This window comes from Urtica dioica, chromosome 4 (genome assembly GCF_054948205.1).
Source record: "Urtica dioica subsp. dioica isolate 48M chromosome 4, U.dioica_male_clone48M_v1_H2, whole genome shotgun sequence".
In the NCBI taxonomy this organism is placed as follows: Eukaryota; Viridiplantae; Streptophyta; class Magnoliopsida; order Rosales; family Urticaceae; genus Urtica; species Urtica dioica.
Genome location: NC_142759.1, coordinates 4,204,475 through 4,214,385, shown reverse-complemented (window position 1 = coordinate 4,214,385; position 9,911 = coordinate 4,204,475). Strand labels below are relative to the sequence as shown.

The 9,911-nt window shown below is 36.1% G+C and overlaps 1 protein-coding gene across 1 annotated transcript; it reads right to left on the bottom strand.

Annotated features, from left to right (window-relative positions):
- Positions 1 to 3,001: 3,001 nt before the first annotated feature.
- LOC149399479 (cysteine-rich receptor-like protein kinase 25) lies at positions 3,002 to 7,677 on the bottom strand. Its single transcript, XM_089613568.1, has 8 exons — positions 7,283 to 7,677; positions 5,746 to 7,196; positions 5,079 to 5,228; positions 4,625 to 4,734; positions 4,326 to 4,536; positions 4,016 to 4,253; positions 3,689 to 3,839; positions 3,002 to 3,610 (listed from the first exon to the last, which is right to left on the bottom strand). Exons 2-8 carry the CDS (start codon positions 6,476 to 6,478, stop codon positions 3,302 to 3,304), a joined length of 1,902 nt encoding a protein of 633 aa, XP_089469694.1. The 5' UTR covers positions 6,479 to 7,196; positions 7,283 to 7,677; the 3' UTR covers positions 3,002 to 3,301.
- Between the last annotated feature and the right edge of the window lie 2,234 nt (positions 7,678 to 9,911).

Genomic DNA, 9,911 nt, shown 5'->3' with positions numbered 1-9,911 from the left:
TGAATTCTCATATCTACATTTCTACGGGAAAAATAGAAATACCGAAAAACCTAGAAACTTCCATTAAGATTTGAAGTCCCCATTAATTTTCTTCACAATTCCTGGACAGAATAAGTATAAACTGTTATGAACGAAACTCTAACGCTGAAGTTCTCGGGAAAATTTTAAGTATTCTGTGGAAATAATGTGAAGAATCTGTGCAAAGATTCATACCTAAAGCATTCAACTTAATTGTCATTCAAAATGTTCCTTAAATTCTTATGGTGCACAGGCGTGTGTTTTTCTTGACTTCTAATGTTCCATTTTTTTTCTCTCCAAATTTTCATAACACATCCAAACAACGATAAGAAAATACTCAAGATTCAATCTATTTTTTTTTTCTCATCAAGTTAAGAGCAAAATAAAAAAATGGGTTATTAAGGTATATGACCACCTGAATATAAGGAATTGATTTTTAACCCACATTATGTTAATTATTGTTAATAGTCAATTAGATTTATTAACAGTATTGAAAAATACCCATTTACCCTTTAAAATTCCCGCCCATTTGTTGGACACGCTTAATTAGAAAATCGGAATCATATATTCGGCCTTAACTAATCGCGTAAATCGAGGAATGTCATTAAAACCGAATACCAATTTTCACACACAACACGCAATCATTTAATAATTGAAGGAAAAAAAACCCAAAAAACTCTCGACCGAAACCCAAAACCTATTAAAAAAACAACCCAAAAAACTCACCGACTCCCCCACCACCACCGCGGCGCGTCACGAATCCGACTCCCCCACCACCACCGCGGCTCGTCACGAATCGGAAGTCGCGGCGTCGCGTCTCAGCGTCAAGATGAAACTTGGCGGCGGCGAGGCGGTCGAGGAGGGCGTTGAGGTCGCCGACGGTGAGATCGCTGTGGGAGGAGCGCGCGAGCTTCACCCGAGTGGGCCGTTCGACCCGTTGGGGAAGGTGTCGGCGTCGGGAAGAAGAAAGGCCCGACACTTGCTCGCACGCTGCCATCGATCGATCGATCAACACTTTTTTTTTCCTTTTCAAGGCGGCAGAGTTTTTTTATTTTTTTATTTTTATTTTTTTTTTATTTTTTTTTACTGTTTTTATTGTAAATGAGTATTGTAAATGTACAAGGAAGAAATTTACAGTACATAAATATGTTAATATGTTAACATGGCCGGGATTGCAAAAGGCCTGCGAGAAGGCTCCGACGCCCAAGAAAGATGGGTCGGTGATTTGCGTGATGAGGAAGATGAGTTTCAATGGTTATTTGGTCGTACAGAATAAGATGATTCGTTTTTGTTCGGATGGTGTATATTTGTGTAAATACAAAACATATTTACAGTATATTCGTGTAAATACAAAACATATTTACAGTATATTCATTGTAAATACAAAACATATTTACAGTATATTCATTGTAAATAATCTGAAAAAAGTTCTGGAAAATATTTTGAACGTTCTAAAATTATGAATATATGAAAGATAAAATAATATCAATAAATGAAGATTATATTTACAGATTTTATCCATAATGAATTGCCACGAAAATATAAACTAATTAGATAAAGTCAGCGCTGAAACTTCCAATTTGAAATTTCAGTTAATACTTACCAATTTGGTTTAAAATATTTGATTCAAATTTTTAAAAAAAAAAAAATGCCTACATTACAGTTACAAATCCGAATATTTCAAGCCAAAGCTGTAAAAAATCCGTCATTAATATGCTGCCACGTAAGCAACTTGGCTATTTACAGATTATTTACAAAACATTGGCCAAATTCAAATTGCTATAGATTCTGTGGCTTACGTAGCCATTTTTTTGTAAAAAAATTTGTATTCGAGTCAAATAAGCCTCAAAAGAAAGATGTTCTACTGACCTGAGGGCAGTAGAGAACCTGGGGCTGGAGGCCTAGAAATTGTCGGCGGTGTAAGCATAACGGAAGGATTAGTGTCGTCGTTGTAGAACTTGTAAAGCTCGTACCTTACGTTACAGCTCGTTAGCAACACTCGTTTACTTAGGTCGTTGTCCCCGGTGGGAACGAAGGACAGATTTCCAATGGCATGATTGAGGCACGCCAAGCAATCAGAGCCGGAGAGATCCGGCGTGCACTGCATGTGAGGCTGTATATGGTTCCAAAGCTGCTAAAGTTGAGCTCTCTCTGGTCAGTACATAGCTCACGGTGCTGAAGTAATAGCGGTTTGAGTATCGCAATATGCACTTGTCGTACCACACCACCATCTCGGTCTCAACCGTGCATTTTTTTCATTGCGTCTTCGGTCGCAACCGCCACGCAGTCCTTGCAAACGGTGGCGTTGACGTCTCCGTTTCTTCTCTCCTTGGCTTGCTTCCGATGAAAGGTTGGAGAGAAGGTTATTGAGGTTGGAGTGGTATACACTTTTTGGAGCGAAAGTGCTTGCGTTTGGGGAGTCATGGAAAATTTAGCTAGGTTGGCTAAAAGACTCGGTGAAAATTGCAAAGGATGCCAGAAGAACGGAGAGGATATATAACCGTCTTGCTGCTTAACCAAGTCATCATCATTGGTAGCCGAGAGAAAAAAATTCCAGTTTGTTTATTGAAAATCCGAGATATGTATACATATAACATATAGAGCGAAGGTAGTTTATTAATAATGAAGCACTTTGAAAAGTCTATTGGTAGGCTCGGAAAGATCTATATTATATGAATGGCAATAGTCAGCAACAATACTTTTCTAATTATAATGAATGCATCGTAATTAATACCAAATTATTTTCCGAGAAATTACTTACGTTTGAATGCATTTTGAACCTGTTAAGTATAAAGCCAAGAAGTATCCACACATAGTTTAATGTTTTCTTGAATATTATAACAAGCGGCACATAGGTAACTCAATCTCAAAAAAGTTTTATATTTATTAAAAAAAAAAAAAAAAAAAAACTGTAGCAGTTGGTGTTACAACTGAATTCTTTTTATTTTTTTATTTTTATGTTTTCATACACATAATAAGGTCGAGTGAAACAAATGTGCTTACAATCTTAACAACATCATATCATTCAGGAAGTGTAGCAATTGGTGTGGACTAGGCCAATGATGATCTGCTATGGACTAATTGGTGTTGCCTAGGAAGGTCCAAGCAATAACAATATATAATAATTTTCAAAGTCATTATCTGAGCAAACATGTATCGATGACCAAGTGGATACAATTTAAAAAATGAAACAAGCAAGGGATAATAATGATATGTATAAGAAAACTAAAATAAATACTGTAAAAACAATATTTCAGTCCAAGGGAACACCTTATGCAAATTCTCATCGAGGACTAAAGATAGAAACTGTCAAACCATTGTCTGAGACCTCAGCACAAGCAAAGTCTTCAAGATGATGATTATTTCCAAGTTTTCCGACAGAGAAAGCTGGTCGTTCGGGTATCGGAAGACTAATGGTGTCTGTAGTCAACATAAGAACCGCAAACGACATGGTTGGCCTATTATACGAATCTTCTTGAACGCAAAGTAATCCGATATGAACATATCTTATGAACTCATTTGGTTGGAACGAGTCTCTCAGAGATAGATCCATTAAATCCAAACAACGTCCTTCAGTCCATAGTTGCCAAGCCTAAATTGTCAAGAAAATAAGAGTAAACTAATAAGATATAAGACTGTTAACTTATATATATCTAGGCAATAAACTTACATATGCAAGAAGGCTGGGTGCTAATTTTGTGAGATGAAATCCGGAGTTCTTTTTACCACTGAGGATTTCAAGCAAAATTACGCCAAAACTAAACGCATCTGACTTCACCGAATATAATCCCTCCATCGCGTATTCTGGGGCCATGTAACCGCTGTACCAAAATTAAATGATTCAAGTACTAATTTCTATAAATTTAAATGAATATAGAAAAAACCAATTAAGATTTGCATCAAAATGCATCTTTCTTTTAATCTTTATTTACTTGTTGGTAATACAGATATGTAGTGCGAAATTTCATACCGAAGAATTTATCAAATTAATACTTACTAAGTACCGACGATTCTCTTGGTGTTCCCTTGAATTTCATCAATATTAACCATTTTAGCCATACCAAAATCTGATATTTTTGGTTGCATATCTCCATCTAACAAGACATTACTCGCTTTAAGGTCGCGGTGTATAACCCTAAGTCGAGAATCTTCATGAAGATACATGATTCCTCGAGCGATGCCAATTATTATCTTACAACGAGTTTGCCAATCCATTAATCTTTGCTTTTCAACATCTGTCACAGAAAAATATATTTAATAAAGGATCAAGATATAATTGATGCCAAACAAGTAAATGAAAGGCATACCAAAAAGAATGTAGTCGAGGCTTTTGTTGGGTACAAATTCGTAGATAAGAAGTGTTTCCCCTTCTTCCAAGCAAAACCCTAAAAGCCTCACTAAGTTTCTGTGTTGTAGCTTGGCCACCAAGGCAACTTCATTTTTGAATTCTTTTTCACCTTGTCCAGAACTTTTTGATAGTCTCTTTACTGCTATTTCCTGACCATCTGCAAGTACCCCCTGGAAAAAAAAAAGAAAAAAGACATCAAGGTAATAAATCTCGCAGTATGATTAACTAGATTATCACTGTTCCATGATTTATGCCTACCTTGTACACTTCACCAAATCCTCCTTCGCCAAGCTTGTTCTCTATAGAGAAGTTTCTAGTGGCAATTTGTATAGTTTCCAAATTGAATTTCAACGACTCTATTCCGGTATCTGTAACAACAAAGATATAACTCTTAAAGACCTTGTATTCTTTTTTCCCCTAGTTACCGTTGTTAAACCGGAAATTTAAATAGGTCAAACTCAATAACTCAAGTTAATATGATGACTCAAAAGACCCAATGAACTACATGCCATTGATCAAATCTCTTAAAGAGACCAAGCCCCACAATCCAATATTTCCATAATATTAAAACTCCAATTTACTAATAAAAATAAAATAAAATAAAAACTCCCATCAAAATAATTTTACATTTGCAAAAAACTTTATTTTATCAAAGAAGTCATTATAAGACTGGAGTCAAAGACTCAATATTTTAGCTGAAGTTATTCCTTACCGTTTTCTCGATGAAGAATACTGCGGTACTTCTTAACTCGTGGTATTTTAGGATAGAAATGATATGAGCATGTCCCAAAAGCAAAACAAATTAGCAATCCACCTATTGTAATGCCAACAATCGCTGCTTTCGACATTCCATTGGTCTTTCCTACATAACGAAGTTTAAACTTGCAGTAAGATCACATTTTTTTTTTATTGATGCCGTTAATCATCAAAATTACCACCCCAAAAATTTATTATTTCTCTAAGCACACAATAAGCTATATGCATGTGTCTTGTTTAGATGAAGATCAATAAAGCGTGTGCTGATGAAGAGAACAAAAAAAAAGGAGACATTGAACTCTGACACTACTTTAGCACTCCAAAAAAAATTCTCTCTCTGTGGCTACTGATGGTTGTGCTAAGCTTTTTCTCGACTCGGTGACATACTGATATCTATCCATACCCATCACATTCTTCTCAACCGACTCTTGTTCAAAATTGTCTTTTAATTGCTATTATGGGCACGTGTTTCCCTTGTTTTATTAATTTTCCAGAACAATAAATAAATGAAATCATGAATATTCATATCTAATTTATTTTCACACAAAATTTTGCGTAACTTCAAAACACAATCTAGAATTTAATCAAGCCTTTAAAGAGAACTATCCAGCTGTTCTACTGACCTGGCGGTGGCGGTGGTGCAGGTATAGCCGAGGGATTGTAATAAAACATGTAGAACTCATACCTAACGTTACAGCTCGGAAACAAGACAGTACCACCCAGTTTTCCTGCACAACATATTGATAGATTGCCAACGGCTTGGCCGAGACACGCCGTGCAATCTCCGCCAGACAGATCGGGAGTGCACTGCATGAGGCTGTATATGGTATTTAAGCCGATAAATGAGAGGTTTTTGGTCAGGAAACGCTTGGCCGAATTCTCGACTTCTCTCGAAGACTCAATCATCAGCCCTTCTAACCGCATTCGGAACTCTTCCTTTGCATTTACGTCATCCGTATTCATCAAGTATGACCGGTTTGAGTAGCGCAGCATGCACACGTCGTACCACACCACCATCTCGGTCTCGACCGGGCATCTTACCATTGCGTCTTTTGTCGCAAACGCAACACAGTCCTTGCAAATGGTGGCGCTGACATCTCCGCGGCAAAGATAGCTTCCATAGACCGTTGCGTTTCCACCGCCTATGGTATTTTTGTAGAACTCCTGTCCTCGGCTTGCTGCCGATGAGAGGTTGGAGAGAAGATTAGCGAGATTGGAGTGGTACTCGCTTTTTGGAGCGAAAGTGGTCGTGTTTGGGCAGAAACGGTATATAGGTTCGCTAAAAGACTTGGTGAGAATCGCAAAGGAGGTCAGAAGAACGGAGAGGATAACCGTCTTGCTGCTTAACCAAGTCATGATATCAATGGTAGCCAGAGAAAATTTCAGTTTGTTTATTGAAAACACGTACAATCCGAGATGTACATACAGAGCAAAGGTAATGATTAATAATGAATCACTTTGAAAAGTCTCGCTAGACCTCAGAAAAATACACCAGTCTATATAAAGACTTTACTTCTGTGGAAAAATGGCAATAGTCAGCAGCAACAATACTTTTTTTAATAATAAAATTCATTCCAAACTATCTTCCGATATATTATATACTTGTTGAATAATGAATTCATAGGACTCGCCATAATAAGATAAAAAAAGAAATAAAAGATAATTGCGAGTTGCGACTACGTCCGAATGCGTTTTGAACCTGTAAACTGTAAAGTATAAAGCCAAGACGTATTCACACATATTTTAATGTTTTCTTGAATATTATAACGAGTGACACTGGCACATACGTATCTCAATCTAAAAGACAGTCATATAAAAATATAAAAAAAAAACTGTAATGAGCTGCTTTTCCGTTCAGCTTAGTGGGTCAATTGAAAAGTCGTCACAAGGTTATTCGCAGAAATGCGACGAGCACCTTGTGACGATGTTATTCTCTTTCTTGAGTTTATGGCGGCAATAACAAAACAAAAATATGTCACAAGGGTCAGCACAAGCAAGTCTTCAAGATGAGGATTATTTCCAAGTTTCCCGACGGAGAAAGCTGATCGTTCAGGTACCGGAAGACTAATAGTCTCTGTTGTCAACATAAGAATCACAAATGACATGGTTGGCCTATTTAACGCATCTTCTTGAACGCAAAGTAATCCAATATGAACATACCTTATGAACTCATTTGGTTGGAATGAGTTTTCAAAGATAGATCCATTAAATCCAAACAAGGCGGGGATTGTCAAGGCGGGGGTTAGGGGATGGATGGGAGGGAATTGAGTGAGGCCTTTACTGGACTCCGTCGAAGAGAGGGTAGAAGTAACAGACGGCGGAGATTAATCGGTCGCCGACGTCGGCGGAGGAATCGTCGCCGTTGGATTTGGATTTGATCGTTTTGACTGGTGGTTTTCGTATGGGGAGGGAGATTAGGGTTTTACAGTGGGTTTGGTGGCGGATTGGGGAAAGGGGGAAGGTCGATTGGAGGAGTGTGGTTCTTGTTGTAGACGCCATTGATGAGAGCGAAGTGAAACTCGAACTCTGCTATAATGGAATATATCTTCTTTTTCTCTTTTTTTTTTTTTTATGTATAAAGAAATATATATATATATATATATATATATATATATATATATATATATATTTTTTATGAAATTAGTCTTGGATTTTCTAGTTGTCGTTTTTCTGTTATTTTTTTGTCGTTTGACATTTTATTAATGTCGTTTTATTTTATTGTCGTTTCCACTATCTGATGTCGTTTTATTTTCTGTTTGATAAAGTTGTCGTCGTCATTTGCATTAAATGATGTCGTTTCCTCGTCATATCGTTAGATGTATTACTGTCGTTTTTGTTTTTATTATGAGATGTCGTTTTTACTATAACGTGTCGTTTTATTTTCTGTGATATTTTCCTAGAATTTTTAATTGTCGTTTTTACTGTTATTTTTTGTCGTTTGTCGTTTTAATACTGTTGCATTTTATTATACGTTGCTTTCGTTTGATCTATATGTCGATACTATTTTCTGTTATTTTTCTTGTCGTTTAGCTTTTTTTTTATACGATGCCGTTTTGACTATAGACTGTCGTTTTTTGTTTCCCTTTCTTCACAACAGAACCTCAAAAGCCTCACTGAGTTTCTGTGTTGTAGCTTAGCCACCAAGGCAACCTCAATTTTAAATTCTTTTGTGCCTTGTCCTGAACCTTTTCATAGTCTCTTCACTGCTATTTCTTGTCCTTCTGCTAGACATGTATTGTGTCTTAACGAAAACTCCTCATAGCTAGATCACCATAATCAAAATATTTTTTTTTTTATCTTTTTTTATTTTGTTTCATTTGATTTATTTTTATGCAAAGGTTATTTAGATAAGTCTTGTACCTTACAACTTTTACCCTTAAAAAAAGCCTTGTACCTTAACAAAATGCTACAATTGTTCGTTTTTTTTTAAGTTGATCGTATTTATTCTCTGCACCTCAAATAATAAAAACTCATCAATTGGTCTTGTTTATCAGAAAAATGCTACGATGATAAGTATTTTTTTTTTTTTTTTTTAAATCTAAGAAAAAACAGAGTAATTTCTTGTTTATAAATTTTTATGTAAAGCTTATTTAGTCTATGAATGTTAAAATGTCGATAACAGCTACTATTGATATGTATTTAGAACTGAATAATCTCTTTGATTACTTGAAAATAAAAGATACGAGTATATGATTTCAGTAGAACACGAAAGATGTTAATAACAATATCAAGGTAATTATTATTGCAGAATGATTATCTAGATAATATACTGTTCCGTGATTTATAAAAACCTTGTACACTTCGCCAAATCCTCCTTCACCAAGCTTATTTTCTTTAGAGAAGTTCTTAGAGGCAATTTGTATGGTGGCCAACTTGAATTGTAGCGACTCTATTCCATTATCTGTTATAACTATTAATGCAATTATTGGCGATGTTTAACTGGCAAAATTGCTCATAAAAGAATGATATCTATTGCTGATGTGAAGTCTTCACGCGGTAGAGAATATTTGATTTGTTGCATATTTTGTAGCGACGTATTCTACGACATTCTCGGAGTCATAAAATATCCGCGAGATTTTCCAGGAGTCAGAAGATATGATATCCTTGATGCCAGCAACTGAATTGTGACGCCCTAATTCGCCTCGAAGACTATATGTGGCGTCCTCCTTTCATAAACTCTTTTACGCCTATTGAGAGATTTATTTTGAGTGTTTTATGATAGCTTAGAACGATCTGTGTTCAAGCTTTTAATGTGTCTTTTACCTCTGTTTTGTTGCCTATATACGGGTGATTGTATTAGAAGCTAGAGGTTAGGTTTTTCAATTGTTTTTGTTGGAAAACACATTTAGAAGTCTCGGGAGAGATATTCTGTGGGAATCGAGGGGATCTCGAGCTTAGGGGGAGCCTAAGTTGCTGTTGAAGAGGATAGACGTAGGTTGGGTAACTAGTGAGGGAGTCGTTGAGTGTAAATCCTTATTGTACCACGTTATCATAGTAAATTGCTTTCCACCGGGTAAAGGCCCTCCAGACGTAGCCACGAATTGCCGAACTGGTTAACAATCCCTGTGTTCTTTATACTTTCGCACTTCAGCATTTCTCTGTTTGATCACTCGAATTTTAGTGTTTGTCACAGAATCCGTCACAACATATTCCGTGACATACGCACAGATTGCGTAATTACAATAACAAACACGTACAACTGTTTAGGACCTTAATGTTTTTTTTTTAATATTAATAAAAAGTTGTCAATAATATTTGAGTTAATATGATGTCTTAACATCCCACAAAA

Bases quoted from the DNA above. Each gene is read 5' to 3' on its own strand.
- LOC149399479 (XM_089613568.1), bottom strand. From the start codon at position 6,478: ATGACTTGGTTAAGCAGCAAGACGGTTATCCTCTCCGTTCTTCTGACC. The intron at 4,537-4,624 runs GTAGGCATAAAT...TTTTTTTTCCAG, and splicing joins GATTTGGTGAAGTGTACAAG to GGGGTACTTGCAGATGGTCA. The intron at 3,840-4,015 runs GTAAGTATTAAT...ATTTTGGTACAG, and splicing joins AAGAGAATCGTCGGTACTTA to CGGTTACATGGCCCCAGAAT.